This window comes from Rhinichthys klamathensis, unplaced genomic scaffold (genome assembly GCF_029890125.1).
Source record: "Rhinichthys klamathensis goyatoka isolate OS25496 unplaced genomic scaffold, OSU_Roscu_1.1 h1tg000800l_1, whole genome shotgun sequence".
Classification (NCBI taxonomy): Eukaryota; Metazoa; Chordata; class Actinopteri; order Cypriniformes; family Leuciscidae; genus Rhinichthys; species Rhinichthys klamathensis.
In genome coordinates, this window is record NW_026607193.1 from 422,459 (window position 1) to 449,094 (window position 26,636).

The 26,636-nt window shown below is 39.3% G+C and overlaps 2 protein-coding genes across 3 annotated transcripts in view; both read left to right on the forward strand.

Moving 5' to 3' along the window:
- Positions 1 to 5,416, forward strand: LOC130078033 (tripartite motif-containing protein 16-like protein). The gene is made up of 6 exons (XM_056243492.1): positions 1 to 717; positions 894 to 989; positions 1,405 to 1,629; positions 2,191 to 2,350; positions 2,445 to 2,504; positions 4,777 to 5,416. The coding sequence occupies exons 1-6, from the start codon at positions 367 to 369 to the stop codon at positions 5,310 to 5,312; spliced, it is 1,428 nt and encodes a 475-aa protein (XP_056099467.1). The 5' UTR covers positions 1 to 366; the 3' UTR covers positions 5,313 to 5,416.
- A 1,550-nt stretch (positions 5,417 to 6,966) lies between these two features.
- The window catches only part of dync1i2a (dynein, cytoplasmic 1, intermediate chain 2a), a 53,620-nt gene continuing 33,950 nt past the window's right edge, over positions 6,967 to 26,636 (forward strand). Inside the window, exons 1-6 of one of the 2 annotated variants that reach the window (XM_056243490.1) lie at positions 6,967 to 7,055; positions 9,555 to 9,666; positions 11,727 to 11,841; positions 13,318 to 13,408; positions 22,002 to 22,055; positions 24,533 to 24,648. In XM_056243490.1, coding sequence (XP_056099465.1) covers positions 9,559 to 9,666; positions 11,727 to 11,841; positions 13,318 to 13,408; positions 22,002 to 22,055; positions 24,533 to 24,648 — 484 coding nt within the window. In that variant the 5' untranslated portion in view covers positions 6,967 to 7,055; positions 9,555 to 9,558. The remainder of the gene's footprint in view (positions 7,056 to 9,554; positions 9,667 to 11,726; positions 11,842 to 13,317; positions 13,409 to 22,001; positions 22,056 to 24,532; positions 24,649 to 26,636) is intronic. The other variant, XM_056243491.1, reaches the window with a different exon arrangement.

The following is a 26,636-nucleotide window of genomic DNA, read 5'->3' on the forward strand; positions in this document are numbered from 1 at the left end:
ATTTCTGTTTATAATTGTCATGCACTATGACCGTCCCTCAGTGAACTTGTTTTACCTACATACACCGTGAGGTCCTAATGTCCTCACAAAGTTAGTAAAATCGGACATTTTTGACATTGCTGGGACATTCGGTGGAGCCCCACGAGAAAAACAGCTCATAAATCATACTAAATGATGTGTTTTTCTATCTTTCTTTGTTTCTTGTAAATGTAAAAATGCAGAATGTCTTCTGCGAGGGTGTTTAAGGGTTAAGGTTAGTTTTTGCACACGTTTCTTAAACAGAACCAGGAAACCGTTTCAGCTGTTCAGAGAAAATGAAACTTACTAAGCTGTTATCTTTCACTGTCTGTGTGTAAATGCAGTGAAATGGCAGAAGCCAGTTTTTCTCAGGAGCAGTTCAGCTGTCCAGTGTGTCTGGATCTACTGAATGATCCGGTGGCCATTCCCTGTGGACACAGTTACTGTAAGATCTGTATTACATGCTGTTGGGATCAGGAGGATGAGAAGGGAGTCTACAGCTGTCCTCAATGCAGACAGACCTTCACTTCAAGACCTGCGTTAAATAAAAACACCATGCTGGCTGAAGTGGTGGAGCAACTGAAGAAGACGAAACTCCAAGCTGCTGTTTCTGCTCGACCCAAAGATGTGGAGTCTGACATCTGTACTGGAAAAAAAAGCAAGAAGAAAGGAAAGAAAACGCCAGGAAAAAAACATCTGGTGTGTCTTAACTCTTACTGTCAAAAATCGATCTTTGCTTCATGACCCTCTCACACTTTATAGGTTGCAAACCACATTCACATAAAATCAAATGAATTTATGTATCCAATATTGGATGTAGTCATTTATACACATGCTACTCTGACAATTGCAGTTTTACTTGTTTTTGTATCCAGACGATTTTAAAAGAGCGACAGAGTGAGTTCCAGCAGAGAATCCAGCAGAGAGAGAAAGATCTCGAGGAGTTGAGAGGGGCTATGGAGTCTCATAAGGTGAGTTTAGAGAACAGTTCAGCCTATTGTGATACACAGGCCGTGTATGCGGGAACAGAAAGAGCTGATTGTGATGGGTGAACGTGATTTCACCAAGTACCACATGTTCCTGGATCAACATCTTACTTTCGAATCAACTAATCAGATTTGAGGGACAAGTTTACAGTTTATGTCAAGTTTAGGCTTAGAACCAGGGTGAAGTACTTAAACATCAGTGTTATTCACCTTTCATTACCCTCTGATTTTAGGGAAAAGTTATGGGTAGGGTTAGGTTTGGGGGTAGGGACTGGGTAAGGACTACATTTAGGGACAGGAATGTTGATCCAGGATCAACAAAATATGTTGATCCAGGACCATGTCTTACTTGGCAAAATCATGGTGACCGATTGGGATGTGTGTCGTGTGTCCTATACAGCGCTCTGCAGAGACAGCGGTGGGGGACAGCGTGAGGATCTTCCTTGAGCTGTTCGGCAACATTGACATAATCTGCTCTAAGGTGGTGCAGCGGATCAGAGATCAGGAAAAGGCCGCAGTGAGTCGAGCTGAAGGATTCGTGGAGCAACTGGAGCAGGAGATTGATGATCTCAGGAGGAGAGATGCTGAGCTGGGGCTGCTTTCTCGCACACATAGTTTCCGCAAGGTAGCAGAGATCTGGAATACAGGACAGTAGTTTTAGAAACACCTTCCCATTAGAGACTTTTTCATTTTAATTTCTATTTAATTGGTGGGGTTTGGTATACTCACACAGCTGAAAAACTGTTAAGTTTTAAACTTTAGTGCTTAACTAAACATCATGCACTGTTTGTGCTACAGACATATATGATGCATAAAATCATGTGGCTTTTTGAGAAAAGGTGACACTATTACTTTTCTTAACCATTAGGATTTTCACCTGATGGATGATAAAAAGCATAAAAAGTCCCAAAGACTTGAAAGAGGGGTGTAACATTTACATCGTATTCCATTTAAACTGATTGGATTTCTAAGATCTATGGAAATGACTAGAACAGAAGTGCTAGACTAGACCTGAAGAGCCCAGTAGAACACCATGAAAACGATACGAGACACAACTGTTGTAAATAAAGCATCTATAATATCAAACTGGTAGTTCAAGTATACACAAGTCACTCAAGATGATTTGAATCAACAAGCAGAGTAAATATCTGTTCATGAAGGTTTTTGTCTTTGTACCTGCCTGTAGAGTTTCCAGTCTCTCTCTGAACCTCCTGAATCTACAGATGTACCCCGGATCACTGTCAGCTCTCTCCTCGCTTTTGATGATGTGGGAAAGTCTGCCTTTCAACTGAAAGAAAAACTGCAGGATTTATGTAGAGAGGAGATAGACAAGATATCGGGCAGAGGTAAAGTAGCGGACATTTATTAACTCTTAGACATCATAAATATTAAGAACTTTTTAATGGGAGCTAAATTAACTATGTCTGTTTCGTTTTTTAGTAACATACATTGAAATCATTCCCACCAATGAACCCAAGATCAGGGAGGAGTTCCTGCAATGTAAGACACAATGAATACATTTACATTAAAATATTATTAAGTATGTGTATCAAGCCATTTGAATTACAAAGACAATTGGGATGTCCTCACAATACAGATATTTTTGTGATTTCAAATATTCTGAGGCACATTTGTGGTATTTCAGTCCAACAGTAATATGCCTTTTACTGTTTGTTTACTCTCCGCTTGTCTTTGCATTAGTGGTAGGGATTTCTCAGTGACTGTTTCCATCCAAAGTTGTGACTTTAGCTTATGGACAAAATTGGATGCATGCTTTGGCCTTTCTGCAAGTCCATCAGACCAAAGCACTAGAAGAGCTGCATGATGGTAGCCTAGAAATCTAGACGCACCCTAGCGGCAGCAAAAATTATTTTGCAGCTAAGTGTGGTCTAGCAACTCTCCATAGACTTTTAAGCTGGAAAAAACAAAAACTGGTCCGGCCAATCAGATCGTGTAGAGTTGGTGGGCGGGCTTAACATAATGACGGCAGAGTTGTGACGGTTCCGCGTGATTTCCATAGGGGATTTCCCTCTGCTTGAAAACAAAGAAGATGCTGCTGGTGAACAGCAGTTTTTCGAATCGGCTTTGCCCGCGACTCTGGATGACTTGGAGTTAAGAGAACGTCACTTAAGTCATTCCTAAAAAAGGAAGATGTGTTCAGAGTTTTGACGACCGGATACGGCAAAAGTTTAATATACCAACTAGCTGGTTCACTGGTGGAAAAACGCATGGGACTCACTCAGCCACAGCCGTTCGTTGCTCTGGTTGGTTGTAGCGCTATCATATTGCGTGCCGAGGGATATTGAAAGACAACCATTTATCCCGCCCCTCGGATTGAGGTATGCCAATTGTGAGTTCCCAGACCTAACATCTTGATGTAGGTCTGGCTTGCCAGGCTAGCATGATGGTAGTTCTGAGCCGGTATTGATGCAGGAACTGCGCATTGTGACTGACCTCGCCCTCAGGGCGATAAAAAACACGGTGCGGACCCTCGGCCAGACAATGTCTACATTGGTGGTCCAGGAACGCCATCTCTGGCTGAATTGGGCTGAGATGAAGGAAGCCAACAGTGTTCGCTTTCTCAACGCCCCCATCTTCAAGGTTGGCCTCTTCGGCGACACTGTTGAGGACATTGGCCAGCAGTTCTCGGCAGTACAGAAGCAGACGGAGGCGATCAAGCACCAGACCAGACCGACCGCCGAGGGCTGCCCCTTCACCTGCCCATCACCAAAGGCGTGTAAATCTGCTCCGGTGCGGCCCAAGAAGAAATGCGACAGCCCATTTCAGCTACCGCTAAACCTTCTGAGAGGTCGTTATGCGATTCAGTTCTCCCGGCGTCCCCTCAGGTTCTGAGGCTTCATGTTTCTCAGTGGCAAACAAAGATGCCCCGGTCCTGCTGGCGAAGGACACGCTATAGCTGGTCCCTCCAGCTGAGATCAAGTCAGGGTTTTACAGACCGTACTTCATCCTCCCCAAGAAAGGCGGTGGGCAATCTGGGGCTTTGGGTCAACTGGGAAAAGAGCAAACTCTCCCCTGGGCAGAGTATCTCTTTTCTCTGTATCTCACGAACAAGCACGCTCAGACTGTGCTGACCTGCCTGAATTTATTCAAGAGCAGGACAGTGGTTCAACTGAAACAATTTCAGAGGCTCCTGGGGCATATGGCATCCGCATTGATGCATATGAGACCCCTTCAGCACTGGCTACACGGCAGAGTCCCGAGATAGGGTGACCATCGCACCGATCTGTCGCCGCACCTTCAGCACATGGTCGGACCTTGCCTTTCTGCGGGCCTTTCTAGTGCTTTATCTTGCTTTCGGAGGAGAATGCCTGCTGTTTTCAAACTTAGTTGTGTGAGACAGTTCTGGGAGGTAGTTATACCGAACCACTTTGACGACAGACTTTGGCTCAGGTGCTTTCAGATGCTGTGCAACGAGATCGGTCCGCTGATTGGTCCAGTTATGCCGTCCCATTCCGCAAAGTCACCTGTCTTTTTTGATGGACATCAAGGAACTTATTCAGTAAATGTGTTTCCATTGTAGTTTATTATGTGCATGTTTTCTTATCGGATAAAAAAATGATCAGCCTCAATTGAGCGCCTACGTTTTTAATGCATATTTTTTTAAATTTATGCGCATCTTGGCGTTTGCATCGAGCGTTTTTTTTATGTCATATCAGAAAATGTGCTTAAAAATAAGAGGGATGAAAACATAGCTATTGACACACCAAAATGGTGTGGATGAATAAATTATTTTGTGTTTTATCTCCATCAGATTCCAGTCAGTTCACTCTAGACCCAAACACAGCGAATAAACACCTCCAACTGTCCGAGGGGAACAGAGTCGTGACTTTCACTGCCAGTGTCCAGCAATATCCTGATCATCCAGACAGATTTCATTATTATCCTCAGGTGTTGTGCAGAGAGAGTGCGTGTGGACGCTGTTACTGGGAGCTTGAGTGGAGTGGGAGTGGATTTGTGGGTGTATCAGTGTCTTATATGTACATCAACAGGAAGGGACAGAGAGATGAGTGTGTGTTCGGATATAATGATCAGTCCTGGAGTTTGATCTGCTCTACCTCCAGATGCTCATTCATTCACAATGACAGTCATACTGAGCTCGTTGTACCCTTCAGCGGCTGTAGGATAGGAGTGTATGTGGATCACAGTGCAGGAACTCTGTCCTTCTACAGCGTCTCCCACACAATGACCCTCATCCACAGAGTCCAGACCACATTCACTCATCCGCTCTATCCTGGGTTTGGGGTTATAAATGGGACAGCAGTAAAACTGTGCGATCTAACACTATAGATTACAGAGAGCTGACTGTAAATATTACTGCAATGTGGCTTTGAGTTGCATGATAAATCGGGAACAGTGAGATATTATTATGGTGTTTAGTAAATTATCACGTCAAGTATTTCAACACGTAAAGTAACAAAGTAAAAATTTCTCATTAGAATAATGTTCTAAGAGCGGGTGCAAATTAATATGGACAAAATAAAGCAGAAACAACAAATAACAGAGTGATCAATAATAATGTAAGATAAATGTATTAAAGTTATTAATATTTTTTTGCCTATTTAAACTCATTTGGTCATTAGTCCTAAATAGGGGTGACCGGGACACAACCTAAAGCTGGGCTACACATGGTTTAAACGTATCCACATGCTAGCATGACGAAACTTAGTGTATTTATTTACTAGTTGTCAGCACTAAAGAAAAATCTTCAGAAATCTTCAGCAATTTCTTTACTACCAACTTACTGAAGTTAAGTCAAGTGTTATTTAAAACAAGACAATGTTTTATTTTAATCTCCGATCTGTTATTTAAAAGTTTAGATACTTCTTTAATGCTTAGCTAACTAGCAGAAGACACTAGCCAGGTTAAAATCCCTGTTACGCAGATGGAGCATGTAACACTGTGTAACAATGTGCCCCCTATTAAAACTATGCGGCTATGACGTTAGAGATAATTTACATTAATTGCTTTAATGAATTCTATTGAGAAACCATGAGAAACAGGTGAACAAATACTGAGAGTTCAATGTAAAGCAAATAAATGTAATTATTTGTGTCCTCTATTTGTGTCCTGCTCTGTGAGAGCCGTGTGTGGAGGGAGGGAGGAGAAAATACTCTGAACCCCAAGTGGATTTACACAAACTGAGAAAGTCGAAAAATTTGGTTGTGCACATTGGTTTGTGCACACCTCTGTACATCTACCAATCACTACAGCATTCTGTTAGATTTGTAAACACTTACATATAGATCAGGGATAGGAATGATACTGGAGTCCAACCCTAATCAAACACACACCTGCCTGTCATTTTTAAGCAACCCTGAAGACATAGGTTAGATTTTTCAGGTGTTATCTTTTCATATGTTTAATATTTGTTTGATTGCTATACATATAGCCAGGCCTATGTGTACATTTGTGTAGTTTAATATTTGTCCTGTTTTTAAGCATTTTGTATTTTCTTGTTCTTTGAAAAACAAAACAAAACAAACACACACATTAGGCTATCTTCTGCATCTCTATCTTCTGCTTCTTGCTGCAATGGCACAATAAAACGGTCAGGTGGAATGTATAGTAGCCTACTAGACTCTGTGTTCTTCCCTGCTGGACTCAAACCAGACATTTCAAGCACTAAGCCAATGGTTTCCAGTCCAGGGACCAGAGGCCTGATGTATAAACGTTGCAATGTCGCAATTTTCCACACACATATTGGGATTTATAAAAAAATAAATTGAAATGTAAAATTAAATAAAAGTATAAATATGTTCACACCTTTTGCAAACACTAAAGTACAAATAACCTACATGGTATGCCCCCAGAGGGTAGGCTAATAACTGTAAAATATAGCAATAAGTTAACAAAAAGCAATAACTGTGTCATGTTTGCTGGTTTCTTTTAATGGAGAATTTTAGCGTTTTGACATTCGGTTATTTTGATCCTCTCCGGCACCCGTCAGTCGCGCCTCCTCCACATCCGCGCACCCGGAAACTGATCAGTGCAACAAAAGCATCGCTTTCTGCAGGCAATAAACTCCATCAGGTCTGTTCACATTCACAACATGCTTTCAGATAAGAGAAAACATTTCAGTAGTATGTTTATAATACAAGTCAACTGTTTATCCTTCAGTATGTCACTTTTAATATGTTGGGTGTAGTCCAGCGCTAGGTTTTTACTGGGGCTGCTACTGTGAATCAGATGGCAGTAACACACATTAAAGTCCTGTTTTGTTTATATATATATATATATATATATATATATATATATATATATATATATATATATATATATATATATATATATATATATATATATATATATATATAATGCATGCTGTTAGTCTGTATGGCTGTTGTTTAACGTTAGTTGCTGTGAGAACAAGGCAGAAGTTAATCTCATTCGGATTACTGAAAGTAACGTTAGATAAATCCGCTTTAAAATGGATTACAGTAAATGTTTATGTGCTCTCAGAATCAGAGAAGTGTACACAGACTTGATATAGATGATTGGACTTTCAGTTTTGTAGTGCCTAAACAAACAATGATATTATTATCATTATCAATGCATATTAAGATCCCACGAGTTGCTGAATGATCGATCTGTGTCTCTGCTCTCTTTGCTATAACTCTGAAAATGCTGATAATGTTAGACTTGGACAGTTAATTATTATGCATTAATATAGTTAATGCATAAATGGAAATGCATTTTATTGTATAAACACATTCAAAGGCAGTGTCATTTAAAACATTAGATGTTTAAAATCCAAAAGGTGTTGTGAGATTCTGTCAGATGTAAGTGGAAAGATGTTCATAGTTAATGTGATGAACGTGTGTGAACTTGAGGATACATTATTAAATATATTCACTTAAATTCACAAAAACATCTGTTAAAGTCATTGCGCAAGAATGAAGAAGAACAATATAATTCTGAGAAAAGATCAGTATGTTTTGCCACCTTAGATCATACAGGAAGTTGGTTGAAAGAAGTGCGTTCTCTTATGCTGAAATTACAAAAAATAATGTTGTGTGACTCTATGCTTAAAGAGTTGAGCTTAACAGTGGTTTTATTGTGCTGTGAAACTCCTCCTAAGATCACGAGCTGTGGTGTGATGCTTCTGTATCAGGACTCATGCAGTCCTGGAGTCTCCAGTGGAAATTGTCCTGGTTACTGGAGTAAACTAGTCCGTTTCAAGTGCGTGTTTTAATGTGGTCATTCAGAGCGGTCTGTGGAGAGAGTCAGATCACAGACACACACACGACTCCTGTAAAGCTGTCTGAAGAGCCCGAGACGAGACTATGTGAAGGAAGGATGTCTCTTTCTTTCCCTCTGACAGCGCCTTATGTGTTTGCTGAGGATGTACATAGAAATAAGTCACACCCAAGCTTGTGTGTTACAGTAACCCAGCAGTCAATTTTTTAAAGCCTATTTGATACACTTTCTAAAGCCTCTACATTAACATATAGCCTAACGGCTAGTTGATGTCATGATAATTCATACTTTTTATGAAGTATAACCGCCTCGGGTTGTTGTACGCATGTCTTTTTGCTGTGAAATCTTTATTGATTTTATGAAGTAGACAAAAGAATAACATTTATGTTGTTAGTAATATTGAAGATGAACATTTGCTTGATTATCCATACAAAATTTCTTTACAATGTGCGAATCAAATATGATACATCAGGCTTTTGAGGATTTATTTGTTCATCTCTCAATCATCATTGTATTGCATTGCATTATATGTTTTGCCCTCACAATAAAAGCCACAGAGCTTTGATCATAACTAAGCATTGGAATATCATCTTGATCTTACTAAGACATTATTTTAATAGCAGATGTATTTATACATCGACTAGTCTTTATATAATATGCGTTTTATGTAAATAGCCTGCTTATAAAGATCTCATTGATTTGCATTACAATCAGAATTTCACTTGTTGGCTATATCAATATCAGTAACAGCAGAAAATTTCAATTTTTTGCTTGGTTTGTGCCTCTGAATAAAATCTAAGTGTTTTTTTCCTCTTCGAGAATGAGCTTCATATTCTCACTATATCAAACTATATTAGCCAAAAAAAACCTTATGTGATCAAATATGATACTCAACAAAAACACACATGCAAACTATTTTTTTTAATTATCTAAAGGTTAAATATAGCTACTAAAAAAAATCATTAAAAAAAAGGCTGAGATTGGCTCTTTTTCCTTATCTTTTTGACATTGTCTCTCTAAATAATTTTAGATGTAATAATTTTGAATGCACATTATTACAGAACAGAGAAATCTGCTTATAGTGTGCCTATTATAGTCGCAGCTCATATTTTATCTGTTAATATTTTATGCATTCATGAGCATTAGATATCTAATTGTTTGATCCACTACTTGTAGTCCCGAATTCCATGTTATTCCTTATGTGTTGTATGATAATGTCTATTTTTTTCCTTTTCTCACATTATTTTTACAGAAAAACCTTGTTTAACATGACATATATTCTGGCTTCCTGACATTAACTTTTCTTTGTGTGTGTGTGTGTGTGTTGTGAAGCATCATGTCAGATAAAAGTGAGCTGAAGGCTGAGCTTGAGCGAAAGAAACAACGCTTGGCTCAGATTAGAGAGGAGAAGAAGAGAAAGGAGGAGGAACGCAAGAAAAAAGAGGTACAGACTTTTTACTTGCATTAAAGGGATAGTTCACCCAACAATCATCATTTGCTCTCCCTCAAGTTGTTCAAAACCATTTCTCTCGTCTCTTGAACGTAAAAGAAGATATTTTGAAGAATGTCAGTAGCCAGACAGTTGGACCCCATTGACTTCCACAGTATGGAGAAAAAAACACTGCAAGTCAATGGGGTCCAACAACTGTCTGGTTACCGACATTCTTCAAAATATCTTCTTTTGTGTTCTGCAGAAGAAAGACATGTATTCAGGTTTGAAACAACTTGAGGGAGAGCAAATGATGACAGAATTTTGATTTTTGGGTGAATTATCCCTTTAATATACCAGAATAAGTTCCACTTTATGTACATTCATTCACACACAAGAATGCAGCTCAATGCTGCCCAACATGCCAGAGGTCTGTTGCTGTAAGACGTGTCTGTAAAACAGCTTGTCTTTAGTGTGCATAGTATGCTTTTATTAGTGTTGGGCAGTAACGCGTTACTGTAACGCAGTTACTTTTGGCAGTTACTTTTGACAGTAACTCATACTGTAACGCATTACTTTTTAAATAAATTAACTCCGTTACCGTTACCATATGGTGCGTTGTCCGTTACTTTTTTTAATTAATTAATTTTGGCTGAAGTGTAGCCTAGAGCCTGTTTACAGCAGCGACGCATTGTTGGTGGTAGGGTTGCCACTCGTCCCTTAAAATACGGAATTGTCCCGTATTTACAAGTAAAATGACGAGTCCGTATCAAATCAATAAGGGACGCGATTTGTCCCGTATTTTACATAAGGCCCACACATAGCCTAGTTGGATAAAAACATAGGCTTTACTATACTAATAGCAAATAGCCTATAAATAAATCAATTTCACAATAATGTTACATTATGATTAGAATCAAATGAATTTTGTCCATTTTCTAAGCTTAGAAAATGCACATTTATACGGGCTGAATTTTATAGGCCTAAAATAAATATTGTTTAGTAATTATGTGAATTGCAATGCGCAAACTACTAGGCTACCCACCGAATGAAGAAGGGTTGGCTCTCAGTCTCCACAGAACAAAATATTCATTTTATTTTATTTTTAGTGTTCGCATTTATGAGGAAAAAACAATGTTACGGACGCGACGCGCTCTGAAAGCGGCACTAAAAGATGCTTTAATACTTGCAGAGACATCAAACAGAAAGCACAAAACCTTTCTTTAAAGTGAATTTCGTTTTGTATTAATTGTATCTTAATTTTAATCAATGTTTCATCAACCAATTGCCTGGATTTAATAAATAAGAAGTAAATATAGCAGACGATAGATAATCACGAAATGGAGGCGCCGGCGCGTGAACTGGAGCTCGTCTCATAAATGAACCGAAACTCGGCGTATTAGGTCTGACAAAAAAAAAAATAGTGTTTAAAAATTACTTTCTGTTTAAGTCACTTTTGTGTTTGTATAGACCATAACGCATAAAAGGGCATTAATGGGAACATTAAAGAATGTTTTTTTTTTAAGTAACTAAAAAGTTACTTTTAACAGTAACGCATTACTTTTTGGTGTAAGTAATCAACAAAGTAATTGAGTTACTTTTTTAATGAAGTAACTAGTAACTGTAACTAGTTACTATTTCTTAGTAACTAGCACAACACTGGCTTTTATACCATACTGTGCATAACTGCGATAGAAACAATACTCGACATTTACACTGGTTAACATATGTCATAGTAATATAAAGCAATGTTGTTTAAGCGATGAATCCGCCACAATCTTCAGCACTATCTGCATATTTTCAGGCACATTACATGAGTAAAAAAAGGATGGTGTTAGTTTGCAGTTATTGATCAACTTAGATTTCCCATAAGAGAAAGAGAAATGTTTATCTTACTATAACTTTAACAGGGTTGAGCTTGATGAATGCAGGCAACACTACAATTTGTGTCAAAATTGAGTACATGCTGTAGGAGGGTTCCTGGCGGAAGAGTCAGATTGCTGGTTTTTTGTTCTTTGGGAACAATAGAAAGTTAGTTTTTGAAGGAAGTGTTTGATTGAGTCTGTTTGTGTCAGGCTGAGCTGAAGAAGGTGGCCGTCCCACAGCAGGATGACTCAGACCTGGAGAAGAAGCGCAGAGAGGCGGATGCTCTTCTGCAGAGTATGGGCATCACGTCAGACACACCTGCGGGTACGTGTGTGTGTGTGTGTGTGTGTGTGTGTCAGTTTCACACAGCATGTCCTTCAGATTCACCTGTCCTAAGATATCAAACTCTGAACGACGACTCCTGCCAATGTTCAATAATAATAACAACATATTTTTGGTATATTATTAGGCCACGATTTATCTTACAAGTGCAGTCACATTATCGGAAATTTGCCGGGCATTTTACGGGCAAAGCAAATCCATTATCAGTAGTTTAACAATGCATTAAGCAGCACTTACTCATAGGTGACTTCTAAAGTCGGACGCTTTATATTGTTCAGCGCAGCAAATTCATGCTTAAAGTTTAACAAACTTAAATCCATGTGTTTCGTCTTATGCATCCATCACGTGAAATTCCAGATTACATCGATTTTTTTTTTCAAATATGAAGTTTTAACAGTGACATGGTTTTAGTTTTTTTTACCCCTTACCCCAGTTTACCCCCCCCTCCCCCCCCCCCACCCCAAAAAATAAATAAATAAATAAAGACTAAATAAGTACATAAATAAAACTTAATAAGTTGCACAATATAAAATAATATTTCTAAAATCTGCATGGATAAAAGGAAAAATTAATATAAATAACACATGCACACATGTACTCTGATTTTATATCAGAAGTTCAAAAGTTGTAACTTTTCATATTTATTGCTCTGTTTAATCATGTTTTGTGAGGTGACCTTGAGTGTCCAGAAAGGCGCCTATATAAATAAAATGTATTATTATTATTATGCACAGATCAATAAAGGGTTGGGTCAAATAAATATATAGTTTAGACTTTATAGAAATAGTAGGTAGCAACACAGAGATATAGGACATATTTGAAAGTGTTCTTTCTCTTTTTGTTATACATTCTGAGTCAGAGAGATTTAAAGGGACCCCAATTTTGTCACATAGATTCCTATGAAGATGACTTCATTTCGGCCCGGAAATTACGCTGTACAAATTTAAATGTGACTGCATCCAAATACTCAAAATCTGTCTCTGCAAGACTATGTGCACTTCACAAGTTCCTATGAGTGTGCACTAGATGAAGAAACCCCTGTAGTGTGCTTCATAGATTGAACACAAGGGGGCAGAAGTGCACCACAGTAGTTTTGATGGTGTCTGCAATTTCATCAAGCACTCACATTTTCTGTATCTTTGTCATTTTAATTAAGAATATTGTTCAAATGGAATAGGAACTTTGACAATCTTGGTCAAATGTTTGATGCTCAGACTAATAATCATTTAACGGATATCTATATCCATTTTAAAATAATTCTGTTTCTAATTAGTTGATATTAATCCTTTTTTTAAATTATTGTAATTTTTTTTTGTGTGTGTGTAGTATTACATACATCCACTAAAAATCACCAAAACACCAGTTCATTAAAAGACATTGAGCAAAAATGTCTTTTAATGAACTGAATCTTCAATAATGCAGATGAAAGTATGTTGATCTCTTTTTCTCTTTCTTTAGTTCCTGCACCCGTATCTCCCACGGCCAAATCTGTGGGAACTCCAAGTGAGGCAGGGAGCCAAGACTCAGGAGAAGGAGTCACCGGACCAAGGTATTATCTCTCTCTCTATATATAATATATACACTCACCTAAAGGATTATTAGGAACACCTGTTCAATTTCTCATTAATGCAATTATCTAATCAACCAATCACATGGCAGTTGCTTCAATGCATTTAGGGGTGTGGTCCTGGTCAAGACAATCTCCTGAACTCCAAACTGAATGTCAGAATGGGAAAGAAAGGTGATTTAAGCAATTTTGAGCGTGGCATGGTTGTTGGTGCCAGACGGGCCGGTCTGAGTATTTCACAATCTGCTCAGTTACTGGGATTTTCACGCACAACCATTTCTAGGGTTTACAAAGAATGGTGTGAAAAGGGAAACACATCCAGTATGCGGCAGTCCTGTGGGCGAAAATGTCTTGTTGATGCTAGAGGTCAGAGGAGAATGGGCCGACTGATTCAAGCTGATAGAAGAGCAACTTTGACTGAAATAACCACTCGTTACAACCGAGGTATGCAGCAAAGCATTTGTGAAGCCACAACACGCACAACCTTGAGGCGGATGGGCTACAACAGCAGAAGACCCCACCGGGTACCACTCATCTCCACTACAAATAGGAAAAAGAGGCTACAATTTGCAAGAGCTCACCAAAATTGGACAGTTGAAGACTGGAAAAATGTTGCCTGGTCTGATGAGTCTCGATTTCTGTTGAGACATTCAGATGGTAGAGTCAGAATTTGGCGTAAACAGAATGAGAACATGGATCCATCAGGCCTTGTTACCACTGTGCAGGCTGGTGGTGGTGGTGTAATGGTGTGGGGGATGTTTTCTTGGCACACTTTAGACCCTTTGGTGCCAATTGGGCATCGTTTAAATGCCACGGCCTACCTGAGCATTATTTCTGACCATGTCCATCCCTTTATGGCCACCATGTACCCATCCTCTGATGGCTACTTCCACCATGTCACAAAGCTCGAATCATTTCAAATTGGTTTCTTGAACATGACAATGAGTTCACTGTACTAAAATGGCCCCCACAGTCACCAGATCTCAACCCAATAGAGCATCTTTGGGATGTGGTGGAACGGGAGCTTCGTGCCCTGGATGTGCATCCCACAAATCTCCATCAACTGCAAGATGCCATCCTATCAATATGGGCCAACATTTCTAAAGAATGCTTTCAGCACCTTGTTGAATCAATGCCACGTAGAATTAAGGCAGTTCTGAAGGCGAAAGGGGGTCAAACACAGTATTAGTGTGGTGTTCCTAATAATCCTTTAGGTGAGTGTATATGTATATGTCATGCATGTGGCAGCGGAGAGGTGTGTGGCTTTAACATTGCATGAAGGACGAAGCGTCAGGGAAAGGGTTGTTGTGTCTGTGCTGTGCAGGTCTGAGCAGGTTGGGAAAGCTTCTGCTGAATACATCTCTGTCATTAGCTGTTTTCAGCTTTAACTTCAAAGAGAATTCACTGCTGGAAAACCCCTGAGAAGAGCGAAGGAAAACATGAAACATCAGCTGTGTTCTGACTCCCATCTAGTCTGCGTTTGAGAGCATCATAGATGTGCTCTTAATGCAAAGGCTGATCCAAAATGATGATGATGCGGCCTTCTAAGCCATATTCTAAAGGATATTCTATCCCAGAATGCACTGCAAAAAGCTCCGATCAATGATAATAGTATGGAGGGCTGCAATGACAATGTGTTTTTAGGCCAATTTGAAAGTTTGGCTAAACGATTTTTACGGCTTTTGGATTATTGTAGGAAATGATCTCTATCGTGACCAACAAAATTTTATGATTTTTTTTTTTTTACATGTTTTGTTCATCACGATAATCCTCACAATTTTCTTTTATGAATTTTGAAACCTCAGAACAAACAGCAGAAGTAAAAAGCTAAACGTGCTATAAACGAACCACACTCATCACATGACTTCAATGCCTCTGCCATTAAGCTTCTGGCAAATCTTTCAGTCTTTATTGTTTAAAAACATTTTCCCTGAATGTTTGAGTTATAATAGTTTGCAAAAGCTCAATTATAGCTGTGGTAAGGCTGTGAAAGCGACTAGTTATTAGATGAGTTTATCTGTTCGGCTGATGACGTTTAATGTCCCCGACAAGCTCTCTAGTCCCTTTTAGACACCTTTGTTAGGAGTATTTAAAAATGATGTATTTCATGTCGTAGAATAAAACATGAAAATGTAAACCAAAAACCTGTTAAAAAAACTTGTTTCCGGGTTTTGACCTACAAAATATACATCATCCCTGCATCACCTTATATTTCCAATAGTAAAACCAGTTTTTTTGGGGGTTTTTTAACCCTTTGCCTATAATGTTGCTCAGCCTTACATTATATCTATTATCAGAACCAGATTCTAGTTTAGGGTTAAAAAAAAATCCAGTTGTAAAACAATATTGCCACTTTATTATTGATAGTCAAAATAGAGGGGAAACTGGAAAATATTACACAGTGGGGAAATGCGATCTCTATTCCCTGATGACACTGGCCAGAATCGAACACGCATTTCCCACAATGCTTTTCTGAGGCACATGAGCTAAGCACTAGGCAATGGCTCCAGCTAGTAAAACTATGAATATAGAAATGTTATAGATTTTTATGCTGGAATAAGACCTGTGGGAGCAGTGAAGAGCTGCCGTGGAGAGTGTTTAACCCCTGATTACAGCAGAAGCTCTCACACACACACACACACACACACACACACACACACACACACACACACACACACACACACACACACACACACACAGATGCCCCCGGGGCTCCGTGTCTACTCATATCCCGCACCACTTCACCACTTCCTACACACATGCAGGTCATGTTACCAACTGCACACACACATTCTCCCTCATCACAGTCATACTCCCACTTATGCACTCATGACCACACACAGCCTCAGGTTGTGCTTCCGCTGATGTGGGTCGGGTTAGTGTCAGGATCTGTGAAGATTTCATTGCCTTTTTAAAGTCAGCGTGAAATAAAAATGAACCCTATCTATTTTCTAAATGCATATTATAGCTATGCATTTATTGTGAACCATTCATTGATGCATATTTCTTTTTCTTTTCTTTTTTATATGCTTTGACCTCATAATGTTTAATGAAAATGCCATGACTGGACTTTATAGTAAAAACAACACACTTCTTTCTGGTGATGAATGCAGGATTTCTCCAATCATTAAGGCCCTGTTTACAGCTGGCATTAAGATGCGTTTTGGTCGATCGCATCACAAGTGGACGACACTAAATACAGGAGTGAACAGGGTCTAAAACATTTTAAAGGAGAACTCCGGCGCAAAATGAACCTTTGGTCTAATTACACATTGTTACCTAGTCAACCGTTATCTGAGATTTGTTTTCATGATTATCGAATGTAAATAGTTTTATCTCTAAAAACAGTTTAGCCTATAAAGCTAGTATAACGCTAGTATATTGGGCATAGAGAAATGACAAATAAAAATCGCTTGTTAATACCACTAACAAGGCTGAAAATAGACCCACACTAGCACGGTAGCATAATGAGGGTCCCTACCTTCAAACCGAAGCATTGAGAACTTTGTCAGTGTCCAGACAGTTTAATAAGAAGATATTTTAAACATACAGTCAACTTCGCGTATACAGGCAGAAGCCATCTTTGAAATACAGTCTCTACCAGTCGATCTACGAACGCCGATCCAAGTGCGCTGGTGAGATGTGAACGAGCTATAAGTTGTGATAAGGTGAGCGCGAACAGCAGGCTTGGATCGGCGTTCGTAGATCAACTGGTAGGTAGGGACCCTCATTATGCTACCGTGTTAGTGTGGGTCTATTTTCAGCCTTGTTAGTGGTATTAACAAGCGATTTTTATTTGTCATTTCTCTATGCCCAATATACTAGCGTTATACTAGCTTTATAGGCTAAACTGTTTTTAGAGATAAAACTATTTACGGGCTTTATCAGACGGGGTTTAAACTTTGTCGGCTGAAGTCCCAAGTTTGGTTTGAAGATGAAAAATGTACCAAGCACAATGTTCTCTCACCATTCCTGATTTCTAACACACACTCACAGCGTTCGGCTGGTCTTGCGTCTATCAGAGCAGAAACTAAAACTGATGATCTCCGTGTGTTTTTCTGTCGTCTCTGGTTGTGTTCATATGTAAATTGCGTGAGCTTATTTCATCATATATAAATATGTGCTGTGTTCTTTGTTCTCAATAACAAACTAAACGCACAACAAAATTACAGTGGTGAGAAAACAGCAGTTAAAGGTGAACTAAGTAACTTTTTTACCTTAACCGAACAGCTTTGGAGTCATTGTAATGTTTATATTACTGATTTCGTGTTGAATGGTGGTCGTCTCGCACCCCCCTGGTGCCTGTGAGCCGCAAAACCACCCTTGCAACTTTGGGCCGGCGGGCCGTGTATCGTGTGATATCAGGTCGCGCGAGGTAACGAATTGCTTTACGGCAAAAAACAGATCTGATAAAATTCTGATAAAATGAGCATCAAACAGAAATAACCCGGCGCCGTATACATGTGGTGTTCGAGGCGCACATACAATACAGACTGCCGACAGTTAAACAGGGCGCGCGCAGCTCTTAAAGGGACCATACCTTATTTCCACTCGTTACAGCGTCCATCCTACTGAAAAGGTACCGGTGTACAGGGGGAGGGGATCCGGCCGTGAGTGTGAGCCATCTCTGCGTGAGTGCTATCAGAGAAAGTCTAATATGGGGAGAACTCCCACTCACATAAAACTTCCGGGTTCTGAACTGTTGCAGTTCCACTCTGGGTCCATATGAGGGCGCTCACAGGCGGAGTGCAGAATGAATGGAGGTCTATGGAGCAATACCCCTAAAAATCCACTTTTCTCAGGATATAATTTTTTGTCTAGTAATTCGAATGTTGTATTCGAAAGAAGATGCAAAGAAATTACACATTGCTGGGTGTTAGATTTTTTAGAGTCACTTATTTGCTTTAAAAAGTCTTTTAAAATGTCAATGACGTCATACACATCGTACGACCAGAAACCTGCTTTACGGCAATCCTTCAGTCACTGGTGCTTTCGCGCATAGACAGACTAGAGAAGCCGCGAAATTTAAAAATACTACTGTTATTGTGTCACGAAATGTAGTTTTTATAGTTTTTCAGTCGACAATGTAGTTGTTGAAAGCTCAAATATGTGGTTTATTTATAAAGATTATTTAAAAATTTGATCTGACGTTTTCGGAGTTGTGATATCCAAGCCTTTACCGGGGTCTCAGCGCTCTGCACCCCGCCTGTAACAGCCTTTACTCGGTGCTTCTGACGTTTGTGGTCAAACATGACATATAATTCGTCTTGTGTATATCTAACGGGCGATCTTTGGTCTCATTAATCTTGTTCCCTGGCAAATCGTTTTGGCTGACGGCAAAGTGAAGTTTCATAACTTTATATTGTGGCTATTTTAACGTTGTATCCTGCTGTGTCTGAATCGTTTACTTTATTTATTGTCTTGTATAACTCTTCTTATACCTTTTAGGCTACTTATACTGTTATAATGTCTCTTACTGATCAATAAAACTGAAAAATAGACAGGGTTGTGTCATTTTATTTTATATAGCCTATATTTTATATAGCCTTTTCATTACTATTTTATTTGCTGTACTGTTTCTATCTTTATTTTATTGACTAAACTATTTAATATGACTTCTCACTTTATCTTATATTTACTATTTGCACTGCACTGTAGTCGTACCATATCGTATTACCATAGATAAAGGATCCATCAGTTATCTTTGTTATTGCTAAAATTGGGTCAATCACAGAAAATGCTTTTTCCACAATAAGAAAACTTTTGCGTTCTGCACTTTCTTTTCTCTCTAGGCATCTACTACACAACTGACACAGGTAAATACATATGTGGTCCCGCTTCGGATGCCACGATGCCATCAAGCGGTATCTCTGGTCGTAATCAGTCCTTCACTGACCAATCAGCGTCCATTAGCAGAATGCTAGCGTGTTATGGGCAAAAACAACTCAACCTGTAAGAAATCGAAAGGACATAAGTACTTGTTCATTCAACTTTCGACCTATAACCCATGTTGGACTTGCAAAACCTACATTCAAATCTAAGATTTCTCAATGACAATCAGGTGAAAAAGACAAATTTAGCCGTTTAGCCCCATAGACTCCCATTAATTTTGCACTCGGACTATTGCCTCTAGTGGAACTCTGGTGGAACTACAACCAAAAAGTCGGTACAATAGGACTTAATAGGGAGTGGCCAGGCTTTCCGTAGACGGGATTTGGTGCTATTCACGACAGTACAAGTACCCCACAACGACTCTAGGGGTCGCTGTTTGACAAAAACGGAATTCCTACTTAGTGCTGCTTTAAAGTCTTTTTTGGCTTTTAGTATGAATATGTGAGTCTTACTGTTATCTATAAGCTAGTGTGCTCCAAAACAATGACAAAATTTACATTTAGAAGATATAAGCGTTCAAAACTTAGTCTCTCTCCTCCGCCAATATGTATCAAAGATTTTGATGACATCACTCTGCACTTCAGCTTCTCATCAGATTTTCTGTCCAATCAAATGCTCTCTAGAATCTGAAGCTCCGCCCCCTACACTATAAATAGATGTTGTTCACACATTTGCTATGTTCTACATGGTGAATGGCACATAGTGCACTGTATAGGGGATAGGGAACGATTCAGACAGTGTAAATATGCTTCACATTGGAGCTTAAATGAAGTCTGGTTTCATATTAGTCGGTGCAGACCAGAAAACGTATCAGACACGTTTGAATTCTGCACCGAATGCTGTATTTTAAAGCTATATGGAGGAGATTAGGAGGAGAAACGGTTAGAGATTAGGAGGAAACTGTGGGTTTTACTGAGCTCAACGGCTCCGGCCGAGATGTGATATAAACTAAACACTATTGGCTATTTAAAAAAGGGGAGGAGCTGTTCGATATTTCCCGCCCCTTCTTCCTGTTTCAGTGGAAATTAAGTCACCACATTGAACAATGCTGCGCGTTTCTAGACACTTCAGTGGACCTTTAAGAAAGCATCTGATCATAGCGATGTGGAGATGTTTGCACCAGCTCTGCAATTCAGCAATCCAGTCACATCACGATTATTTAAACTATAGATTGGCTGGTAGCACTTTATTTTACAGTCCTGTTCCCCATGTACAAACTATGTACTACTTATAGTAATTGCAATAACTGGGTTATAACTAGGTACTAACTCTGAACCTACTCCTAAACCTAAACTTAACCCATGTAGTACCTTATATTACCAGTACTTTCTTAGGTAAGTACACTGTAAGTACACGTACTAAAAAATAAAGTGCAACTGATTGCTTTAAAGTGTCTCTTTCAATTGGAATAACAACCTCAATTCCTGCTATAAAGCGTCTGTGTTCATGTTTTTACTCACGTTTGACCTCGACGAACTGAACCGAAGAAATGAACCAGAGAAGATTTACACGTCAAAGAAGGCGGAGCCTCAGAGCCACACGCTACCGTGACGTCATCGCCACCGACTAACAGTGTTTATCGGCCGGAACAAACTTTTCTGTAAAGTTCACTTTGGCAAGCTGTTTCAAACTCCAGAAACGAACTCCAAAAAAAAGTAAGCTTTGGCCTGATTTTGTTCGAAATGACGTCACGCCAGTTCGTTTTCAGATTTCACTTGAAGTATATATGGGGCCTTAATGGAGTGGAGAAATCACTATGTCTTTTTCTATCAAAAATGGCCCAAAATAATCTCTAGATTCGCATCAGTCTGTTGTTCTTTTGAGAGATGAAGGCTATTTCATGCCCCACTGTCTTAATAGAAGAAAGCAAAGACTTTAGTGTCAGACCCTGCACTGGTGCTCAGCTAGAAGCTTCGTCGAACACAACACATTATACACCAGCTACATTTGCAGTGTATTTTGTATGTATTTTCATGAATAGCTATAGAATATTTGTATACGTTTTTTATTTTTTATCTTTCATCATAATGTAAACAGCTCTTGTGCTACTTTTCTTTTTGGCTTGTGTCACTCCCTCTTATTTCTAACTGCCAAATAGTGAGAATATCCTGTTTAACTCAGAGGGAAAAAGGTGGCAGATTTCATTGCATGTTGACTTTAAATGGACCATACTCACAGCTCCTGAAATGGTCTGAGTTTAGACAGGTCTCAGACCCCTAAAACTAACCAATTAGGTGACAGACAGCTTTTTGGCCGAACATTGCACCAATTTAGTGACCAGATAATATGCACTACTGTATCTGGTCACATGAAAACATGATTTTGATGGCATTTTTACTTAAAATTCACATATTTATAGCAAATCTATGATGTTGTCATTTAAGGTATATGGGATTTTCTCAAATGATTGTGATCATCAGGTGATAATGCAATAACTGATGTGTCTGGGACTGTGCTGGAGGAGTGTGGTTTGTCTCCTGGACATCAGAACAGATGATTTCCTTTAGAAACATAGCACTACATGGACATCTGGTTCTGTTTCTGTGTTTGTGGTGTGTGTGTGTGTGTGTATAGAAGCTTTTCTGCTTGTGTCTCTTCTTAACTGCTCTGAAGTGTCGTAACATTGTGTTTTTACAACCTCTCTCTGTCTCTGTCTCTGTCTGTAACCCTGTGACACTAACAGGACTCTGCACTGGGACTGCGACCCCTCTACTCTTCTGCTTCACTCTGAGCTGGGGTACTGCACACTTTCTGCTCTTTCTCCTTCACTCTTTCAAACCTGTAGAGGAGTCATGAGTGGCATATGATCATGAGCAGGGATTAACACTGTAGATCAACGGCATGTTGTGAATGCCAGACAGATGTGCATGTAAATGTAAGCAGACTTATAATGTGAGCACAGTGATTTCCAGAGGACATTTAGGGACTGTTTACACCTGTGTGAACATCTGGGAGTGATTCTGGGAGTTTGGTGCATGTTGACACTACATGTCAATAGTTTGGACAGACACACTTATTTAGCATTTATTCATTAACCCCCGGTTTCACAGACATGGGTTAAGCCTAGTCCCAGACTAAAATGCATGTTTGAGCTGTTAACTGAAAGCAACTTGCACTGATATCTTGAAATATGTGAGTTCCACTGTTTTGTCTCGAGATGAACACCAGTAATGTTTTTTCTAAGGTATGCTTATAAAAGCTACTTAAACGTCCGAATAAATCTAAGGCCTAATCCTGGCTTAATCTAAGCCCTGTCTGTGAAACCAGGCCTTAGAATAATAGTAAAGTCATCAAAATTATGAAATGACACAAGTGTGTGTATATATATATATATATATATATATTTGGTCTGGTCATATATATATTTGGTCATATATAATGACCAAAAATGTTAAACAAATCAAAACTATCTGTATTTAAAGCAAGCTTTTCCAACAGTATTGAAGGAGTTACCAAGTGCACTGTTGGCAACTTTTCCTTCACAACCCGGTCCAACTTTTCGATTAAAATTAATTAATTCATTTAAAAAAAAAAAATTATATGGTTTTTGCTTTTGTTTGAAATTAATTTATAGTCCGGTTATATTTATGTAATAAAGTAATTTTTAGGCATTTAACTAAAAGCCTTTTAAGATCATCATGAGTAACACATTTTAGTCAAGTGTGTCCACATTTTTGATATTTGTTTTCATGTCAGAATGTTACATTCATTTCTAGTCACCTATAAATGTGGTAGGGGTGATTAGATCACAAGGCTTTTCTTAGGCCCTGTTTACGCCTGGTATTAAGATGCGTTTTAGTCGATCACAAGTAGACGAGAGACATTCCCGTTCACACCTGGTGTTGTAATCCGTCTCTGTTGTCCACTTTCAACCTCTCCTGTCCTGATTTCTTCGAGGTGAGGGTCTATGTCATTTAAAAAAAAAAAAGTTTGATCTAATGGACAAAATAAGCTTGTGTAATTTACATATGAACGCACACAGAGACGATGGAAAAACATACGGAGAGCAATGCATCAGCTTTAGTTTCTGCTCTGATAGACACAAGACCAGCCGAACGCTGTGAGTGTGTGTTAGAAATCAGGAATGGTGAGAGAACATTGTGCTGGGTATGTTTTTCATCTTCAAACCAAACTTGGGTCTCCAGCCGACAAAGTTTAAACCCCGTCTGGCTAGAGCTCTTCTCATAATATCACTCATTAGGTCAGTAGACGGAGAGTAGACGGTGTTTTGTGGCTGTTTGAACACATTCAACCTCATGAGTGTTTACACTACGAAAGCAATCCGGTCTAATGTTTTCAACTACCCGGAAGTGGTCGAAAGTGGACAAGCTCACCGTTTACTCCTGTATTTAGTGTCGTCCACTTGTGATCCGATCGACTAAAACGCATCTTCATACCAGCTGTAAACCGGGCCTGAGACTCATTGGACCCGTTCACACCGGCACTGTGATTAGTGCTGTTCACTTATGATCAGATCAGCTGTGAGGGCTCTTACTAGGTGTAAATGAGGCTTTAAAGGATAAATGAGCTGAATTTAAAAAAAATATTGTATTGTTACAATGTCGGTAGTTGTAAAAATTAGGGCTGTCAAATGATTAATCGTGATTAATCACATCCAAAATAAAAGTTTTTTTTACATAATATATGTGGGTGCACTGTGTATAATTATTTTATATATATATAAATACACACACATGCTTGTATATATTTAAGAAATATTTTCATGTATATACTGTATATAGATTTATATATAATTTATATTATATATAAATATAAATATTTTATATATAAATAATATTTTTTTCTTAAATATACATGCATGTGTGTGTATTTATATATATATACAAAATAATTATACACAGTGCACCCACATATATTATGTAAAAAAACCTTTTATTTTGGATGTGATTAATCGTGATTAATCATTTGACAGCCCTAGTAAAAATACAACTGAAACTGGACTTTTATTAAAACTACAGAAGGGTGGCGCCAAAATCAAAAGTGCATTATGAGTGTTTTTGGCAAAAGGGAATAGGCATTTGTATCTGTTTTCTCTAGCAATGTAGCATCAAGTAAAAAAATAAATAAAAGCCTTTCTACTACATAGACAGCAGCATTTTATTAAAAGCCTGTGAGTTTTTATGTGTTTGAGCAGTGTGTGCACAGTTCCTCCGTATGATTTGTGTGTCTGTGTGTGTTTGTGCACTCTCGCAGACGTGGTCCTCTGAAGTTGGCAATGGCGAAGACGACCCACGTGGATTTCCCACCCAAAGAGGTGGTGTCCTACACCAAGGAGACGCAGACGCCCGCCACGACACAGCAGAAAGAGGGTAAGCTGTGGTCACGCACATCCAGGAGTTCTGACTAATACCATTCAAAACATTCTTTTTTTTATGTTATGGCCAGTAAACAAAGCAATTTCTGATATGTTATATCTGTTATATATTTAAAACACACACCCTAACATCCAGCAGACTGCAGATTTTTACATGCTTCAGGGGAATTCAGGGATCATGATATATCTGTGATCGGATCAGTAATGGCCAATGTTTTTATGTAACACTTTATTTTACAGTGTCCTTGCTGCTTGTTACATATACTTACCATAGTAATAACAGTAAATTATGCAAATTACATTACATTATATTATTATAAATTATGTAAATTATATTACATGAAACTAACCCCAAACCCAACCCTATATTAAGTACATGTAGTTAATTATTATTACTCGGTACTTAAATACTGTATATAATTGCACTGTAACAATGATGAGTAATTTAATAATCATTCTAATTCTGTGTGAATAGTGAAGTGTGAACTACAACTATAGCGATAGCGACACAGAGGAACAATTTAGTTGGAATCACTTTCAAAATTGTATTTTCCAGCTGATAAAAATATTGACAGCCGATCTGAATCCACCCAACTTTAAAGAGCTTGTGCATTTGAAACGGCAGACAACAAAACTATTCTACTCCGCTCTGATTGGTCAGATGACCCAGTCTGTTGTTATTGGTCTACTCCGCTCTGATTGGTCAGATGGCCCAGTCTGTTGTGATTGGTCTACTCCGCTCTTGATTGGTCAGATGACCCAGTCTGTTGTGATTGGTTCTCTCCGCTCTGATTGGTCAGATGACCCAGTCTGTTGTTATTGGTCTACTCCGCTCTGATTGGTCAGATGACCCAGTCTGTTGTGATTGGTCTACTCCGCTCTGATTGGTCAGATGACCCAGTCTGTTGTGATTGGTCCACTCCGCTCTGATTGGTCAGATGACCCAGTCTGTTGTGATTGGTCCACTCCGCTCTGATTGGTTAGATGACCCAGTCAGTTGTGATTGGTTCTCTCCGCTCTGATTGGTCAGATGACCCAGTCTGTTGTGATTGGTCCACTCCGCTCTGATTGGTCAGATGACCCAGTCTGTTGTTATTGGTCCACTCCGCTCTTGATTGGTCAGATGACCCAGTCTGTTGTGATTGGTTCTCTCCGCTCTGATTGGTCAGATGACCCAGTCTGTTGTTATTGGTCCACTCCGCTCTTGATTGGTCAGATGACCCAGTCTGTTGTTATTGGTCCACTCCGCTCTTGATTGGTCAGATGACCCAGTCTGTTGTGATTGGTTCTCTCCGCTCTGATTGGTCAGATGACCCAGTCTGTTGTGATTGGTCCACTCCGCTCTGATTGGTCAGATGACCCAGTCTGTTGTTATTGGTTCTCTCCGCTCTGATTGGTCAGATGACCCAGTCTGTTGTGATTGGTCCACTCCGCTCTGATTGGTCAGATGACCCAGTCTGTTGTGATTGGTCTACTCCGCTCTGATTGGTCAGATGACCCAGTCAGTTGTGATTGGTTCTCTCCGCTCTGATTGGTCAGATGACCCAGTCTGTTGTTATTGGTCCACTCCGCTCTTGATTGGTCAGATGACCCAGTCTGTTGTGATTGGTTCTCTCCGCTCTGATTGGTCAGATGACCCAGTCTGTTGTTATTGGTCTACTCTGCTCTGATTGGTCAGATGACCCAGTCTGTTGTTATTGGTCTACTCCGCTCTGATTGGTCAGATGACCCAGTCAGTTGTGATTGGTTCTCTCCGCTCTGATTGGTCAGATGACCCAGTCTGTTGTGATTGGTCCACTCCGCTCTGATTGGTCAGATGACCCAGTCTGTTGTGATTGGTCCACTCCGCTCTGATTGGTCAGATGACCCAGTCTGTTGTTATTGGTCTACTCCGCTCTGATTGGTCAGATGACCCAGTCAGTTGTGATTGGTCCACTCTGCTCTAATTGGTCAGATGACCCAGTCAGTTGTGATTGGTTCTCT